Source organism: Tachypleus tridentatus, chromosome 6 (genome assembly GCF_004210375.1).
Source record: "Tachypleus tridentatus isolate NWPU-2018 chromosome 6, ASM421037v1, whole genome shotgun sequence".
In the NCBI taxonomy this organism is placed as follows: domain Eukaryota; kingdom Metazoa; phylum Arthropoda; class Merostomata; order Xiphosura; family Limulidae; genus Tachypleus; species Tachypleus tridentatus.
In genome coordinates, this window is record NC_134830.1 from 21,775,135 (window position 1) to 21,795,734 (window position 20,600).

Here is a 20,600-nt window from a genome sequence, read left to right on the forward strand (position 1 = left end):
ACTCTATATATATATATATATATATATAGAGTTCATTTACCAGTTACTTCATAGAATTAGCCTTGAAAGAAAATTGTTATAATCATTCCAGAGTTCAAGCTATGCTGCAGCCACTTGCAAAGTAGACACAAGGTATTTTAGCAACTGTTTTAAATTGAATAGCATGCTTATAACCAAGAGAAAGAGCAAAATTTCAAGGTAATTTATCCTTACATGATACATGTAGTATAAATTTACTTTCAGAGCTGTTATAATGAGGCGAAGTTCACTGTTGACAGTAGCATCTGTAACCTTATAAGTATCAGTTTGATAGACATTTAGGTTTTACTTTTATATTTTTGCTAACTATGTGTTATTTGTATTTTAAAGTTTACATTTAAAAAGTTTAATTATTTGGCAAAATATTCTAGTCTTTGTATCACAAACACTTTTGAGATACAAGTACAGAAAAATATTACACTGGAGGGGCAAAACTTAACAGTAAAGTTATCATAACATTGCCTGCAGATACTTGTTCATGTGTGTTGACACAAATAACTAAAGGTGAAGAACATGACATAAAAATAAATTATATAAAAAAAATGAAGACATGAACCTGTGCATATCAATCAAAAGTGATGTTATTAGAGGTATTAAAAGTTAGAAGGCATGAATATATTTCTGTTTCTATATTTCAAACATTTCATTGCACTATACATTGATAACTACAGTTATTGATGTTCTAGTGAAAATGACAAAAGTAAACAAAAATTTATGTTAAAAACTTGATATTAATTTAGGAGGCTCTAAAGATTATGCAAGCAAAATATGAAAATTGTTGGGTTAAAATTAGTATTTTTATGTTTATCATGAAAATCCCTTTGCAGGTGAACAATTCAGTCTGAGCAAAATAACTACATTAAATAATGAATTTTCATTAAAAAAGTAGAAAACAAACAATCAAAATGAAATATCTCATATTTCTGAAATTACATACTTTTAAGACTGTTTTTGCCAAATTTCAAATTTCACCAACTGGTTTAATTTTTGTAATAAAATATGAGGAAAGCAATATTACATGCTTCAAATTGTAGCACCCAGTTGCCATAGCATTAATCAACCTTAACTCTTGGTAAGTTTAGAAAAAACAACAACAGAAACATCTGATATATTCAATGTCTAGGAAAAGCAATGAAGATCACAAGTTTAAAAACAGGGAAGGAGACAGTGCACAGGCAGGATGTGTCACTCTCCTATTTGTGGAGGGTTTTTACTGCATAACAACAATAGTATGCAGTAGTCCAAATCACAAGAAATCTTGCCAGTTTAGGTGGGGGTCACTAAAAGACTAGTAGCATTCAAATATCTATGGCAGACACATGGGGAAGATGGCTTTCTGTATGAAGAGGTAGGTGTTGTCTTAGAATACATGGATATCACAATTCATTCAACTGGGTAAAGTAACAATGAGAGATGTTCTTGAGAGGAGTAAAATTACTCTTCCCTTGGGAGTGTGTATTCAAGTCCACAAATGACTGTTCAATAGGTCAGGATCCATTTGCTGTGAGTGGTATAAAGTGTTGTGTGTTTCTACAATAAGTGAGGTACAATTACAAAATGGCTTTTGGCAAAGCAGTGCACTTTTTAGTAAAAAAAGAGAGCTGATGTGTTATACTCAGTAACAATCTGCACCCAATGCCATCACAATACAGTGTCTTGATGACAACAGGCCTCATAATAATTGTTGTTTGTAACAACTTCTATTGGACAGTTTATATGGACAGCCCTTTTCTATCCTTTTTAAACCAAAATGGGGAACATTTCAAGTAAATTTTATTCTAAATCCTATGTGCACATGTGGGGGTTAAATTGCACAGGCCATGATATTTTACACAGTGCCATTCTATACAGTATTATACATTTTACATCAGGGTCATCTGGGTTATATGTATAACATGATATGAAAATTGTACAATGAACAAAAGTTTTATTCTTCACACAAACAATACCTTGCACTATAACTTGTCAAAGTCCAAGTCAGCTTAAAATTGTCAATTCACAGACATATTTTGGGTGTTAATATTTCTTAATCAAGCTCCTTTTTTACTTACAACAGATTTGTGTATTTTGCTAAAAGTTCCAAAATTTTGTATAGATACACTTAGTAAATTCGGAATTACAGTCAAAATGTATTCTCGAATATAGAAACAGATCACATTTGGTTAAAGCAGCTATATGTAACTGAATTCATTATAATACACTTGTATTTTGCTAAATCAATATGATCAACACCACAGAATGATGCAGGGCATTAAACGAACTTGAGGGCTTGGCATGGCCTGGTGGTTAAGGCTCTCGACTCATAATCGGAAGGTTGCAGGTAAGAACCCCCATCACACCGAACATGCTGGCCCTTTCAGCTGTGGGGCATTATAATGTGATGGTCAATCCCACTATTTGTTGGTAAAAGAGTAGCCCAAGAGTTGATGGTGGGTGGTGATGACTGGCTGCCTTCCTTGTAGTTTTAAACTGCAAAATTAGGGACAGCTAGTGCAGATGACCCTCATGTAGCTTTGAACAAAATCAAAAACAAACAATGAACTTAAGAGGGCCAATGATCAGATTTGAATGTGTTACTTAAATCATTAATATTATTCATTTACTAGAAGAAACAAGATTTTTTTTCTCTCTGAATAAGTTTTGTTTGCTATCATTATCAACAAATCATCCCAGAATGTGAATATGGAACTGTTGTAGTAAATATCTTCCCAAATCTTGTTTTCAGTCTACCAAGTTTCAAAATGTCTACATAAAAACAATGGAACAACAAGAATAAGTACATGATTCCTGTATTTAAATAAGAATATTATTAATTTTATGCCATTTTATATTATTAAGTTTATTTCAAGCAGCTTCTTTTTTCACAGAATTATTTATAAAAAAACTTCAACAGTATATAACGTTTTTCAGGATTCTCCTCCATCACTAACTCTTTCAATTTATATTTGTTTTGACTTGTTTGTTTATTGTTCATAAGGTCAGAGCTATGCAATAGGCTGTGTGCTACACTTCACTTCAGGAATCAAATATTAAAATTTTGTATTACAAGCTTTCAATCTCACTGTGAAGCCATCAAGGTGGCTATTTGTTTGAGAGAAGGCTTCAAACAAAATTCTCTCTACCTCAGTTCATAACACTGCAGACCAAGTGAATAGAAGTTCACCTATTGTTTCATTACTAAACTAAATAAACCACAAACATAAGATAGACCAGATGTGGTGAATGGTCTTTTATAGAATGTATTAATGTTTTTCAAGATTATGTTAATATTCGTCTAATAGCCCACCTTTTGTAAAAGCATTAAAAATTGAAGTTCATATTTTTTATATATATTTATTGGCTTAATTTTGCATTTATTACACTTTTCGTTACATTTATATAAAAGATGATTATTTAACACAAAAAATATTTGTTTCGGCTATGTGAATACTTTTTGAAGTCTTTAGGTTACACTTACATAGCAGAAACATTGTGGAATTATTAAAAAGCATGGAATGTTTTAACATTTGTATGTATGAATATTTCTGGTCTGATTTCTGTTCCAAATACTTATGGACAGACACTATTTACAACAGATAAACTACAATACAACTAATGGAGCTGTAAAATATGCTAAAATCAAACAGAAATTGCAATGAAAATAACTAAACATTGAAATCCATCATAAACTGTACTTTTTAAATTGGTAATAAGACTTAAGTTTCTTACTTGTAACAGTAAAACTCGTAACATGTACAATGCAAGCAAAAGAACTGTTACAATCCATCGAACAATTGAATATGGTGTCCAGGTATCAAGGAGCTGCTGGTATATCTGTAACATGAAAAACCAGTAATTAAAGGCTAATCTCACAATACAGTAGTTATTCATGCAATGGTAAAGAATCATTATATTTATTATATATTTAAACAAATTTAAAACTCAAGCTGTAACAACAATTAAAGAAATATTTACTTGAATTTTAAAACAGTAGTGCAAAAAACCTTAAAAAATTGTAAAACAAGTTTCCTAAAAATATGGAACAAATAAAACAACAACATATTAACAGATGATCTGTATTTATTTGGACCTATTTGATATAGAAAATCATTATTGTTTTCATTCAACTTGTATTTTTCTAGGTTTGCTTGTACATTTATCCAATTACATATCTTATACAATGTCATTATAATCCTCTTTATATTTAAAGTAAATGATCCATTGCAGCTTTACAATTTTTCTTCTCAACCAATATAATTATACTTCAACATGATTATTTATGTGTAATGTTTGAAACATTAAAATTTTCATAACATAAACTCTAGAAAGAAACACTAACTTAAAGTAAATAATTTTGACAACTGTATGGTATATCTACAAGGTTAAAGAATTATATGATTTTAACTTTTCTTCTTTGCATCTGGTAATAGTTATACTAGATTTGATTAACTACAGTTTTAAATGAACATTGAACAAATAATCACACTTTCCACAATAAAATATATAAAAACAGTAAGAAAGATAAAAATTCAAGTTTTACCCAGATTGAACCTGAACAGAAAGAAAACTTGACTAGTCAGTTTTGATAAATATATACCCAACTCAAGCATTATAAGCTGGTTATATATATATAGTTCAAGATGATGTGTTGTTAGCTGGTTATTTAACTTTGGTTTCATTTTTTGAATTAACAGTTTGTTTTTTTTCCTATTAGTGTCCATATTTTGCTTAATCAAATTGAGTAGTGATTTATTATTTCCTGATGACATTAAAAAGTTAGCGACTTAAATAAAAATCGATTCACAAAACTACGTGAAACTGTTACAAAAAACTTGTTTTGTGTTCAACCCCATTCATTACAGCTGGGATGTATACCTACCAGAGCTCCCACCCCCTCATACTGTGACTGAGAATGATTCCAATTGCTGATACTGTTTATGCCTTCTTCTGCTGGCTCCATATTTATCATCTTGACTATCACTACTAGATGGAGAGCTAGCACCCTCTTGTATCATTGCCTCTTCATCAACATGTATTTAAATACCCCTTGACACACCTTCACTATTTTTATGCTATCCGAGTTAAATGCATCAAGCATATTTACATAACAATTAGGATTACTACTTGCAGCACTAGCAATGTGAGCACAGTCAGTGTGCAAATGTGATATGTTTTGCTTAGGTAACTTGTTGATTAGTGAGGAGGCTGAGTGAAAAACACACTGAGGGCAACCATTTACCCACATTAGGTGGGATGACAGTACACACTTTCCAACTAATTTCACTCCCATACATCACACACAACAATTTTGAATGACAATGAGAAACATTTGTCCCACTTGGAATGTGTGAGGATAAAAAACACTGTAAAATACACATCCCAGGTGCAGTGAAATGGGACATGATAAAATTAACAGTGTGGCCAACAGTTCACTGCCTTCTCCCATCTTAACCAGTTTATTTTTGTTTCATCACAGAAATAATTAGTTGCAGTTCTCTCCATTTGAATTGAAACCTTCAGTTTAAAAAGGGGTACAATGATGACACTTCTATTGTATTAAGAGAAAAGATCCATGTCAAAATATTCTAAACACAGGGATGCCAACTTTTCAGTTTGAGAAGGAAGAATCAAAATTGCTTTTTTTAGACGTAATAATCAACCTGGACAACACGTTTGATACTAGATATTAACACAGACAAACATCTTTTAGTCTGTTTTGTCATTTCAGAATATTTATACAAATATCAAACACTTCAAAATGATAGATTCAGTGAAATGTGTATGTTAAGAAAAATGGCATGTTAATTCACAAATGAAACCAAAAGTAAACAACCATATAACATCACCATTGTATATAAAACTATGATCAAAGTAACATGTCTGAGATGGTCAAAGCACAAAAACCCTGAAACCTTTGTCAAAAGCCCAGTCACCTAAACAACATTTCTATTGACTTAAGAAGTAAGAAAGATTATCCAATTCTTAAATACACAACAGAAAAGCAATCATATTACTTCAAATAAATATCCATTAAGATGAAGTACTGAGCTCGGGTAGACTTTTAGACATCAACTAATGTCTTATTGCTTAACCAGATGAGAACTGTTTAAAATTAAAACAAAAAAATCCAGTTTAGGTTATTTTAAGCTCTTTTTTAAGAATACATTTTAATCAAAAACAAGAAATGGACTTTCTAATAAGAATAACCATAATTCACTATTATTTTACCAAACAAATACATTGATCAATTCTAACAAACCATAAATGTCTAAGTAACAGATAATTAAGACCTACAAGAAGTTTTTTTGGGATTGGACAGGTCAAACAATATGTAGATAAGTACCTGGCAAATGCACACTAATTAACAAATTGTGAAGTATTTCAATGAATAATATATATTAGACACACACACACACAGCCTTTGAAATTATTTAAAAAATGGAGAAGCAAAAGAGTACAAAAGGCAAATGCTACAGGAATGCCATCTTTATGAGCTTCACTGGTGGTTTATACTATAACTGACTAATTATCATTCAATCAATCACAGTGTCACACCTCTGTAAAACAAGTATATACAGCATACTGTGCCCAGTAGTAGTAATGTGATTGTAATTATGATTCCCTGAAATTGAGATAATGAATAATAAGTGTGTAGAAATAAAAGTTTTGGCTGGTAAAGGCCACTCCATGTAAAAGATTGTTGAAATAATATTATTGGTAGGAGTAAGTCATGAAGTGAGTATTTACAAGTGTTGATAATAGAAATAAATCAAGACAGAGTTGAAATTCTCCAAAAGTGATATCAAGTACTTCTGAGTATGTTCATCTTAAAACAAATGATGGTTAAATATAAATTTTACCAATGACCTTGTTGTAGATATAATTATGAATTTTACCTCAAGGGTAGTAAAATACAGATCAATATTAAGTGATCTCAATGAATATGTAGTTGTTTAAAATCCATTGCTTGAAGAGGTAACCAAACCAAAATGGTCACTCACAAGCAATGGAATAAACAAAGGTCAAGATGTGTACTCTTTACAGATTAATCCAAGTTCAAACCGTTAACAACAATCAGTGACAGTTTATTTTACAGAAAAGAGTGTGTGTGTTTTTTTTACAGCAAAGCTACATCGAGCTATCTGCTGAGCCCACTTAGGGGAATCGAACCCCTGATTTTAGTATTGTAAATCCATAGACTTACCGCTGTACAGAAACAAACAAACATTAAAGTAATATAGAGTGTAAAATCACTACAAGTCTAAAGCTGCATCTCAGCCAATGGCATCTGTGATTTACACATAACCAAAGAAATTATGACTGTTGACAAATACAGGCTGGTTTTATTCCAATAACATGGTACATAATTTGTTGGATGGGAATTCATTTTCAATCAAGACAGTAAGCCTAATCATACAGTAAATGTGGTGAAACAGTATGCTGACAAAAGAAAGAGGCTGACAGTACACCCAAAACCACTGCATACCCATCACAAATTCCTGATATGAACATATTGGAGGCTGCATACAAAAACTGAGAGGGTTAAAAGGTGTCAAAATAATGTGAAGGAATTGTGAGGAGTAACATACGCATTCTGGAATAATGTTTCACAATTCTACATTGATACACTAAGTAACAATATGAAAGTGTGATGCAATGATCTGTTTAAAAAAAAGTTGCATGTAAAACAATAGAGTATTGTGGTTATATAATCGCTTCTGATAACTGCATGTGTATTGTTTACATGTTTTTAAATTTTATTTCAAGTAATACACACACACATCACTTTAAAAAGAAAACAACTATTTACTTGAGAAAGCCTCCTGAAGAACCTTGTAACAACTGAAACCTGAGAAATGCTTTCACTGTCCATAATGTTTCATATACACCTGGAAAAAAATGTAAATATCTTGTATTAATTGCTGCTTCCTCAGGGAACATTTGTCTAGTCTACAGATGAAGTAACACAATATTTGACACTTGAATATATTTTCCTTGCCCTGCAGGCATAATTTATTGTTATTACAAAGAAATACATCTATAATAAAAGTTTCATTGTTTCATGTGCCAGACATACCATGCTTTTTTGAAAACTATCACAATAATCATTTTACATAAAACGAAAACTAAGAAAATATTGAAAGTCAGAGGTAAATTCATGTTCAGTAATGCTGGTTACTTATGTAAACTTTAACTGAATATGAATTATTCTTAATAAACATAATGGTGGTGAAAATACAGACTAATCTTTGGTGTCTTGACTTACAGTATGTATAAATCATTACTTTTACGAAAAGCAAAAGGTATAAACAGCTGAAAGATAAACCAATAAAAAAACATGACACAGTAAAGTAAATAAGGGAAGAAAAATACATACAAGTCAGATGAATATAAGGAGCTCTATATTAAACAAAAACAACCTAATAATCTTAAAATGAAAGATATGATAACATTAGAATGAAATAAAGTAAATAATGAGCTAATTGGTGACACAAAAAGTGAGAATGTAATTTTTACAGAACTGTAATTGAAATTTGCTTACATGAGACATGTACAAGTTCCTTCAGGACACAGATTGGATAGCAATTTTTAAATGCACTTGTGGGCCACACCATATGAAGTAAAATTAAAAGAAATATTTCTGTAGCAAAATTTGTCATTACCATAAAAAGGATACAAATAGGATAGCAACAGAATATACAGTGAATGACAGGATAGTAATATCTGATTTAACACTCAGGAAGTGTTCATGAGAACAGAACTCTAAACAGTCATTTTAACATCACCTAAATGTAACTGAAGACATTGTTTCTTACCTGCAAATAATATATAACTTATTTATTTAGGTACAGGTAAATTTAATGTAAATTGCTCACTATGTCATCAATATCACTGGATAAAAGTAAATTTTTATTAGCCTTCAGTCTTGTTTCATTAGAGAGCCACCAAATGGAAAAACAGACCCTTTCTGCCATGCCTACCTTTCAAATCCTCTCTTTTAGAATTTGTCAATATATATAGTGTTTTCTTGTTTAAAAATGTATTAGTTATAACCAATAAATAAACAAGGTTTTTCTCTATCAAATGTCTTATATCACATTATTTCTGTCAATGGCAGCACCAAGGGGAGGTTGCTAATCCCCCTCCCAAATAAGCCAAGCCCCCCCCCATATTGTTACCTACACATATTCCTAAAAAATGGAAAACACAATCATCTTTGTTGCTTTACAATTAACATCAAAGAGACATAGATCTGTAGAACTCAATGTCTTCATTATGATGAAAGATAGTTAGCCCGATAGTGACCTTACTTTTCCTTTGAGTGTATTAACTTCACATGGGATAATTCATTTCTGCTATGTAAACTATATCTTTATATTTCTTTTGATTTGTAGCTTTACTCTTAATGGTATATTAAATGTTCAATCTAAGCTAACCTTGGTTTTCTTTATTATCTTATCATGTGTTACCTTGCGTGGAATTTATGTGAGCTTCCTCTTTTACATATATGCATATTTTCATAAACAGATTATTTCAAATTTGTAATAATCAATTATTAATCAGAGTATGAGTTTCCAATGAAAACTGCACTGAAAATGCAGTTCAAAATAGCACACCTTTCTGAAAAGTACCTTGGTATTTACATTATTATAATTTACCATCTGTACTTCATATTGATGGCATTTTGGGAAGCCCCTACACAGTTTACCTCAGCCCCCTCAATGAAAATATCCTAATGCTGCCACTATTTCCTGTAGAGATTTGTAGATTACCTCCTAAGATTGATTTGATTTAGTGTTTTGTGGCACAAAGCAGCTAGGCTATCTGCTCCAAATGTCCAGTAAAAAGGTAAAAATAAATTAAATGTAGTAAAATACATAAAAGAAAATGAAGGTAAAACAAAACATCACTGAAAAACAGAAAAAGCATAAAACCAATGTTGACATCTAGTCTACAATGTTAAGAGAGAAAGCAGAGTAAAAGAAGTTGTAAAGGACTTTCTCTAGCAAAATGGTAATGATCATAACCTGCCAGGAAGACTAACAAGTAAGTACAAGATCCACCATCAGTCACCTGAAGTTGGTCTTTCCTGGTTCCAGTCCTGGTTCTGGGTTATGTGTCATTATAGCCAGTACCAAAAGGTAAATTAAGAAAAGTGTTAAAAGACATGCAATAAAATTGTAATAACAACTCTCCAGGATGATTAACGGGTAATTCAAACAGATAGTTCAAACAGCAGCGTTAGACACCCAAAGTTGGCCTTTCCAGTCCTGGTGTCGAGTTATTTAATATTCTGAAAAGGGAACCACAAATAAAAAGGTGTAATGAATAAATAAACACTCAAATGAGGTTAAAAAGATTAATGGCCATTAAAAAACTAAAAACTTTATCAAGGTGGACAGTGTCACCATCACCAATAACACTGTCCAATGTTACAGACAAACCCTGGGACAGAACCACATCTCAAGATCCACATCCTTCAGTTTCAAATACAGGCATTTCTTCTGATACATCTTTTTCTCCCACCCAATGATGCAAAACAATCATTCGTTCACGTCCTCAGTCATTGGAATCCCCTTCCAACATCAAAGACCTGCCCAATCGACCCAGGGCAGGATCCATGGAGGTCAATAGACCTCCTCCAAATAAGGACAGTAAGGAAAAAAGATGTGGTCATAAACACAAGGATTCTCCAGCCACTTTGCCTACCTGTCATTAAAAATGGCCACCTTGATACAATGGAACTGTCGAGATTTACGTTCTAATCTGGATGATATCAAAACACTGATTGCTTCCTACAATCCTGTATGTCTTTCCTTACAAGAAACATTTCTAAAACCTGCTGATACTGTCACCATTCGGCAGTTTTCTCTGTACAGAAATGACAGGCTGTGTGATGGATGAGTACTGGAGGGGTGGCACTATTGATTGAACAGCATGTTCCCACCCTGTCTTTGTCACTCAACACACCCTTGGAGGCCGTAGCCATCCGTGTTTCCGTGGGTCAACTCATCACTGTTTGTTCTCTCTACCTGTCCCCTGGAGAGACATATGATCAATCAGACCTTGATGCTCTCATTGAACAGTTGCCGTCTCCCTTTCTAATCCTGGGGGACTTTAATGGACATCATCCCCTCTGGGGAAGTGCTGTTATTGATAGGAGGGATTGCTCTGTATAGCGTATGCTCTCTGATCACAATCTTTCTCTTTTCAATACTGGTTCTTACACTTATTTTCATGCACCTAATCAGTCCTTTACCGCTATTTCTCTCGGTTTGCTCCCCTTCATTATTTTCCCATTTTTCATGGAGGGTTGACAATAATCCACTAGACAGTGGTCATTTTCCTATACTTTTGAGAGAGACTGGCTGTGGTCGATGCCACCCTACTCACGTGCCCTGGTGGAAGCTGGATCAAGCAGACTGGTCAACTTTCACTGCTCTTGCAGAACTTGATCCTGCCATCATGAATAAGCCATCAATAGACGACTGTGTGGCAGCAGTAACTGACTGTATTATACAAGCAGCTGCTCAGTGTATTCCTAAAACCTCGACACGTTTTCCACAATATCCTCGCCCATGGTGGAATTCTGCTTGCCACTTGGCACAGATGGCTCAAAAAACGGGTCTGGTATAATTTCCATAGATATTCCACACTTTCGAACCGCATCACTTTCCAACAAGCCCGTGCACATGCTAGGTGGGTAAGACGTCAAAGCCAGAATCTTGGATTAAGTTCACAACTAGCATATCTTCTACCACCAGTTCCAAAGTCATACGGGACAGGATTCAAAAGGTCAGTGGACACTACAATTCTGTTCCCCTCTCCATCTTACTCTCTGATGGCCAAGAGGTAGCTGATTTCCGGAGCATCACCAATACTCTACGTGAAAGCTTTTGCTGGGTATCTAGCACTTCTGCTTGTTCCTCCACCTTCTTGGCCACCAAGACTCGAGCAGAGCGTTCACCTCTTTCCTTTCGAACTGACTGTCTCTTTGACTATAATTGTCCGTTTACACTGGTGGAACTGAAAATGGCCCTTCATCGGTCTGGCAGTACATCTGTTGAACCAGATGATGTACACTATGACATGCTGCCCTATCTCTCTCCTGCTTTTCTTGATATTCTTCTAATTGTTTTTAACTGGATGTGGCAGGAGAATGTTTTTCCTGATGTCTGGCACCAGGCTATTATCTTCCCTTTCTCTAAACATGAGAAAGATCCCAAGATTCTTTCAAACTACCGTCCAACTGTTTGACGAGCTGTCTCTGCATGACCTTAGAGAGGATGGTTAATGCTCGTCTTGTTTGGTTCCTCGAATCAAACAACCTTCTCTCGCCCACCCAGTGTGGGTTCTGACGACAGCACTCCACCACAGACCACCTAATTCGTCTTGAAACATCAATCAGAGAAGCCTTTCTCAAATGCCAACACCTTGTTGGGAGGAACAGAGTTCCATTGTATCAAGGTGGCCATTTTTAATGACAGGTAGGCAAAGTGGCTGGAGAACCCTTCTGTTTACAACCATATCTTTTTTCCTTACTGTCCTTATTTGGAGAAGGTCTATTGACCTCCATGGATCCTGCCCTGGGTCGATTGGGCAGGTCTTTGTTATTGGAAGGGGATTCCAGTGACTGAGGACGCGAACGAATAATTGTTTTGTCTCTTGTGGTGGGAGAAAAAGATGTATCAGAAGAAATGCCTGTATTTGAAACTGAAGGACGTGGATCTTGAGATTTGTTGGAATGTATGGGGGGAACAGAGATGGGTGTAGAAGTCAATTCATCAACCTTTTTAACCATGGAGGTCAAAAGACTTTCATTTGTTTTGAAAACGATTCACTTGGAGGCACAGAGTAATCTGTCTGCACTCCCACCGTGGTTGTGGAACGAAGTGCAGCAGCATATGTCTGAGATGGAGTGGCGGACAGCAATTTCCAAGCCTCAGAATAACTAAAGTTACGAGTTGTTTTCAAATGCTGCACCTCTTTTTCCTCCAACCATTTTGGGCAAGAACGAAAGTAGGAAGGGTGGGAACCATTGCAGTTGACACAATGTGGATCTGTGTGACAATCATAGGCATTGTTGTCCTTGCCACCATAATGAGCACATGTCAGGGAACCAAGACAGAACGTCTTTGAGTGGCCAAACCTCTGACATTAGAAGCATCGAAGAGGGTTTGGAATGTACGGCCATACTCTGCAAATTAGATAACCTGCCTTGATAATGGCAGGTGCACACGTGGTGATATAAATGTCAAAACGAGTATATTTGTCGGCAGTGTAACTTTGTCTTTATGAGTGGAGATGCGCCTCACTGCAGAAACTCCTTGAATGGAGAGACCCGCGAGAATCTCTGACTCGTGGATGTTCTTTAGATCCCTCTAACAATAACTCCTTGTGATGAATTTAAGATAGCATGAGGGGTAACCTCAATAGGTACATCCCCAACTGCCTTTCAAATCAAAAGGAGTTCACTGTGTTGGGATGTGGATGTTTCAACCAATGTCTCCAGATCGAAGCTTCTTTACTGACTTTGGAGAGCCAGCAAGTCCCTTCTGAATAAAAAAAGGGGGACATTTGCCCTAAAGGTTTTTCTGAAAGAGAATGTAATATAAGAAAATGAGGTACAGGTGTTACAGATGTTGAAGATTGCTGTTCAGAGTCTTCAAGATGTGGTTTTTTACCTACTGACTGTTTTTTCACTATTTTATTTCAATTTTTTGTTGGAGGATCCATGGTAAAAAAGGAAAATTTTGGTACCCACTGACCCCACCCACCATGGAGCCCTATGAGGGGACACACTACAATGTCAAATAAGGACACTGCAGTAATGCCAGGGTTTTGTGAGCACTATGCCCAAACACCAGCATCAGATACAATGTCCACAACACCCATTGAGAACATCCAACACTGGTACTTGGTTGACCCTAGCACAAGTGGACCAGTCAATTGACCCAAAAGGGACACCACAAGGCTGCCTGTCTACAAGAATTCAAGGCCAAAGTGGTGTGTTAGGGTTGGACCCCTCAACCACCAGGATCCTCTCCTCCCCTTCATAGGTCACCATGCACGGCAAACACATGGGTGGATGTTTAGATCCCAGAGGAGGTAAACTGAGCAGAACCTTCCCTGGGAGGTCCCCTCACCCCGTACAGGAATCCATACAGAGGGGATTACCTCCTAAGAAAGTATTTTTTTACCCACAGGAATGATATTATGTAGATGAAAGATGTTTTAACAGTTCATATTGTCTCTCTAGAAATACCAGAAAAAAATGTGATAATTATGGAACATTATTTGCTGTTTGCATGTTATTATGTTATGTTCTTTATTGCAGTATTTTACTAAATAAAACTTCAGTGCACTGCTATTATTAGTATGAAAAAGAAGTGTTGCGAGAGTTATAGATTTTCATATTTTCTCTCTCTTGTGAAAAAAATAAAAACATTCTCAAAGAGACAACAGCTCTAAGAAGAATCAGCTTAAAGCTTGGGAATGCTAAGTGGGTTCTTACTATATTATTCAAGCACTAAAAGTTTTGAAAAATCAATTTTTTTAAATCATTTAATATATCAGTAGATGTATTAGATGCTTTTGTAGCAAATAATCCACATTTTATTATAAGTTTTAATTTATTAGATTTATGATGCTATATTAAAAAATACTGAATTTTTCATAGTATGAGAAATGACTTTTTCTCTTGTCTTTCATTCTTTTATAATTTATTCATCACCCTTCCAGTAAGTATGAAATTTAACCTAAATTACTCACTATAATAAAATAATTGATTAAACAAAGAACACCTACCTTTCCAATTCTCTGTTTGAGGATTTGTTAATAGCTCTCTCCTACATTTAATACTATATTATTTATAACCAACAAAAAGCTTAGATTTTCATCAATCAAATGATGTATTATATTACATTGTTTTATTTACAGAGAATTGTCAAATTCCCTTTTAGTATAAGTGTCATTCCCATGGAAGAAATATATAGACTGGCTTAGATGAATTTGTAATGGTTCTTGTTGCATCATTATACAATCTACAGTGATGATTACTCCTACATACACAAGAACAGTCAGTTACCAAAAAACAGAATAAACTGAATGAAGATGAAATTATTTTATTAATTAAGCAATTTATCTTCAGAACTTTATCGGTTAGTAGGCATTCATAATTTATTTTTTTCCTTGATTGATTATATAAAAAAAGTTCATGGATGGCTCATAGCCTGGATTCAGTTATATTTTAAGAATTCATTACAGGCCAGATGTAGCCATATGTTGCACATGCCTGGCTTGCGTGAAACTTTACGTCAGATAGTTACTCAACTCTCTCCATAACAAATAGCTATTAACTCACACAACTACTGCAGAAATTTTTAAGCATGTCATAAGCCCAGAACATAGTTTCCAGCCCTACATGTATTAACTCTATTTCTAAGGATTCTCCGATGGATGGGGTCAAAGGCCATGGTCTCACGTTTATCGACTTACATTTATGAAATAGTAGTTCAATAAAATTTTGAATCTTTGTCATTTAGTTTGGTATCAAATTGTAAATTATAATTCAAGTTTTAGTATTATATATTAGTTAATTTCGAAACTCATAAGTAAATATAAAAAAAATACAAATATCAATTTGTGTAAGTCATGGTATAGTGAATACAGCTTTGGTTCATATAAGATATTTGTGATGAACAAATACAAAGTGTATAGTTTATTTCAAATTTAAAACTTAAATTACCAATACTTACAAGCTAGAATATTATATAAGAACATCTATATTTAATGAATCATATGCAGTAGCCCTTCCTACCTTTTCACTTTTTGGAAATACTTCCTTACACACATATGCTTCCCTCTATCATGTACTTATAACCAATCAAAAGCTCAGAATTCCCCATATGGTTTTCTCAACCTTTTTTAATGTGGGAATTTTCCAAGATTATTTATTTTGTCTCAAACCTTGAAAGGTAGGGGCAAGTGAAAGTGTTAAAAAAAAACGTTTTAGACCCAAATACAGTCTAGTTGGTACTGTGCAATTCTGCAATGTTTGAAGAGCAATTTATAATTTATTATTATTTCAAGATATACATTTTACATCCCTCACATCCAAAGTTCTAAGAAACTAAGTATGCTAGGTACAAGATGCAAGTATACCTTTACAATCATAAGTAATAGAGATTTTTATATTCTTTATTGACTGTTCTGTTTTAAAAAAAACTGAAATTTAAGAACTTATTTGTATATAATAATGATATGTATGCATGAGTAATGTAGTATAACTAAAATTGGACTTTATTTATAAAATACTTTTCCACCATAATAAAGCCAACAGGCTACTTTGTAAAGGCCAGTTTTGTATTTTTAGAAAGTGTAATGTGTGAGTCACATCATTACAGCTTCTGTGATACTAGTAAGACATGGCTAGAGGGTCAATAAAATAAAAATGATAGATATTCATAGATGTACATAATATTGAGATTTAAGCTATTAGGACTAAATATTTGTGGTTTCACTTATAAGTTATACCCATTTTAGAACAAAAAAAGAAACTTTTATATATATTTCCTAATTTTCATGATGGTTACAAAGTCATTAAACTCAACCAAACTCATACAATAATGCAATACTGAAAAACATGCAGAATAAAATTTTTCTAAAAGAAAACATTTAATAATTATCTATACATTATAAAGATTTTGCACATGAAATTTGACTCTCTTCTGATGCATGAAAGTATATTTTTAATCTCTCAAACTAAATTACTTGGCATATTGGGTTGTCAACATTCAAAATAAAAAATGCACATGCACAAACAATAACTTCAAAAACCTTAAACCTTCAAAAAAAATCTGATATTTCGCACAAGAAAACATCTCATGTTTACTGATAACCCTTTCCAATTTTATGAAGATAGACCTACTGTATTAAGTTATAATATTAAAATTATTACAACAAAATGATTGCAAGTTTGGTTCCTTGGACCAAACTCAAAATGAGAGTTAACAAGTATTGCAACAGCCTATGAAGAGGGTGACATCATCCATGCACAGTAATCATCATGAGTGTACTACTAACAGTTGAACAAAAGCCCATTCCTGTGTAGGTATAAGAAATACACCTGGAAGTGAGGAGGAAGGGTGGAAGGTTGTATTCAAGAGATAAGCAACTAACTGAAATATTTTCAGGTACAGACAATGTTAACTTCAGAAACATTTGCTAACCTCTCCAGAGAACACAAAGAGCTAGAATCCCACACTGATGACATTAGAAGGGTTGATGTAGAAAAAGAAATTACAAATAAGAATTCCTTTCTGAAAAACATGGCAACAGAAAGGGAGAGACCATGGGTGTGGCTCTGTGTGATATCACACAGTGGGTGATCATATCAATTTCTTTGAGTAATAGAGATGGTTGTGCAATTACCAGAAAAATCTTCTGAATGGTGATAAAGTGTCACATAGATGAGTGTAGTGGAAGTCTGCTGAATCAGCCATTACCTCTTAGGCTGTGAGGTGAGCAAGAATGTATGGTGTGGCTCAGGTAGTAATTCAGGTCACATTGTACTAGATAAATACTTTCATTAGATACATACCAGAATAATCAGGCACAGGGAGAATGCATTCCAAGAAGAACACAAAGTCCACCTTGATGGCCTTACAATGAAAAATGGTTTGTGTAGTAGGGTGGTCTGTACTGCATTTTCAGGTAACACCTCAGCATTATTTTTAATCAATAGTGCATTCACTCACTTTTATTCTAGTGGGATTACATCTACCCTAAGGGGACTCTCCATATCAACTTCCCCAGCAGTTTGGGACTACAGAAGCAAACGTTCTCTCCCTTATTCCACTAGAAGGGAATGGGATGGAGAAACTTGGATGAGAAGAATGCTGGAGAAGTACTTCGATGAAACAGGAATCATCACATCTTTATAAAGTTCCACACTGATATACTATGCAGTGGGGTACTGAGAATATTAATTACAAGAACTTATCAGGTGTGAAGGCAGGTACATACATGAAACTGTCATTTTCATTTTTAGTGAAGTATAATCTGGAAAGGAAGATATGTACACTACCAAAACAGTCTAGTAGGCTATACAGGAATTATAAAGGCATCTGTGAAAGGCCTCTCAAAGTGATGAAAAATCTACTGAAACACTAGAGGATGGAAAGACCACTTCATGGAAGAGATCCAGTCCAAGTAAGACAGTCAATTCACTATCAGATTCAAAGCTCCTGAAGCATGATAATCTGACAATCATTGTGGACCCACAAAAAGAAAATACAGAGCCAGAAGTCAGAGAGCAGAAATTCAAAGATCAATCTCTTCAATGCCAACTGAGGTAAGACACAAAAGATTGAAAGGACCATTCCCCTGGAGACCATACCATAGAGAGGGTGTAGGTATAAAGTTCTCCAAACCTGGAAAGATGTAGGTCCGGTGAGATGGGTGAAGCATTATGTGGGACAAATCAAGCCACCACAACAGCAAGACATACAAACAAGTGATGAATGGAAGTATTTATGGAAACACTTCTCCTTGTAGTTTCAAATAAGCCAAAACCTATACACTGCCTTACAACACAGCTCTTGACAGGACACAGAATGCTATAATTAAACAGCCTAGCCAAACTTGCTCAACTTGCAATGACTACCATGAACAATACTTGCTAGTGGATTCACTTGGGAAGCGTGATGGCCAAAATTTCTCACATAAACAATACTGGCAGATTTTCCTGTCTTGTCGGGCAAAAGTTAATAATCACATAGTCTTGAATGAATATTGTACATGTACAATTACTCAAAATCTATAGCAATAATGTAAATAAAGAACCAGTGAATAGATCTTTCTTCAAATGCACTCATGATCCAATTCAAAGCATATGGGATCTTAGCTAAAGAATCTGTTACACAGTATTCACAACCCACACAGCAAACAATGCTTTCTTTAGGTGCCAAAGGTGTACAGAACATGATGTGGTGGAAAGAGAACAGAAGAAGGTTAATGCTCAAAGACAGAAAAAGTACCTGTGTGGCCTAATGATCTTCAACTACAGGAGTCCAAATACATGAAAAAAGGGAAGACTGAATTCCAACCACACCACAAACAATGGATAACTCCAAAGCCAAGTACCTCCATGATTCACAATAGATACCCCTATGAGATGGGGCATCAAAATGAAGCAAAAGAACAAGGAATAAGAGAGGGGGTAACCTATTAAGACTTACAAAGACAAGAAGCCCATGGGATCTCCTGGAATAAGAAAACTGAGAAACCAAAATGATCAGAGAAGACTACTGATGTGCAGCTTTAGGTCAATTTTTCCAAAGTGTAAGTAGCTTTTCCATATATGTCGTCTCATAGAAAAGATGCAAAATGGAGGTCCCTAAAAAGAGACTGGAGAGAGCAAACATTAAAAGTAAAGCATCTCTACCAGAAACAAGGTTGACTGGAGCACAGTGAAGAACAAAACTGAGGGCAAGGTGGAAAACAAGTGTGTGAAATATTCCACAGTAAACCTGTCAGAATCATGGCATTAAGCTTTTAAATAAAGATGATGTATGGACAAATAGTAAAATGTTGAGAAACTAAAATGCAAAGATGAGTAGATGGATTGTGAGAGAAAGAGGAAAAAAACAGAAGATATCCAATATGAGAGGAGAGACTCAAATGATGGAGGCTCATGTATTAAGATAGTATAAAATTCAAAACCAAATGAACACAATAAGATTAGACACACAGATATGTAATATACACAGAGAATGATAAAGGTGGAATTACATCAACCTCATTGTGAATAGGGAGTTAGAAGTGAAACAGGTATGGAAACAACACTGATGAAACTCCATGGCTGTCAGTCTTGGGAAGAAAAGACATCACGGTAAAGCAGGGCAAATGTGGAATGATAAAGAGTTCTATGTACATTAATTGCAAACAACTCCAACCAACAATAACAAATATATTTACAAAAAAGTACAACAAAAGACATGAAGCTCAGAGCTCAAAAGGAGGAGGAGCAAACATGTAAAACAACTGTAATTTGGTAATTGAAAAGATTATATGGGCTGAAGAATATGGAAAGATTTTATTAGAACTGGTAGAGCTGGGGATTCAAAACCTCCCAATATTTAGAATACCTAAAAAGATTGAGTAAGGATGTCTTAAATAAAGCCACCATAGATGAAGCAAGTTCCTTCTCAAATATGCAAGTCAGGAAATGGGATATGATAGATAATTTAATTCTCAACACTGCTGACGATACATATTCCACTTCCATTGATAAACAATTGTGGTTGGCCTACAGTGAAATTCAGTTAAGTACAGAGAACATTAAAAGTTAAATCCCTATGTTGGGCAAAGGATTCCATAATTTTCAAGCAGAAGATTGAGTTTTCTAGCATTTGGATGGAAAGTGCCTCATTGAGGTTTTCTCAACAGACTTCCAGTATGGGAGAGGTAAAGGTTATCATTCCTGCAGATACTGAGGAACTGAGAACCATGCTTGAGTTAACCAATAAGGTGCAACCAAGAGAACACAAGGAGTAAATGAATCATAGTCAGAATCTGGA

At 34.4% G+C, this 20,600-nt stretch overlaps 1 protein-coding gene across 4 annotated transcripts in view; it reads right to left on the reverse strand.

The window, feature by feature from the left end:
* LOC143252079 (protein RER1-like) overlaps positions 1–20,600 on the reverse strand; it is a 48,292-nt gene that overhangs the window by 19,161 nt on the left and 8,531 nt on the right. For all 4 annotated transcript variants that reach the window (XM_076503692.1, XM_076503689.1, XM_076503691.1 and 1 more), the window contains 2 exons: positions 7,829–7,907; positions 3,748–3,852 (listed from right to left, as the gene is read on the reverse strand). In XM_076503692.1, the coding sequence (XP_076359807.1) occupies positions 3,748–3,852; positions 7,829–7,891 (168 nt within the window). In that variant the 5' untranslated portion in view covers positions 7,892–7,907. The remainder of the gene's footprint in view (positions 1–3,747; positions 3,853–7,828; positions 7,908–20,600) is intronic.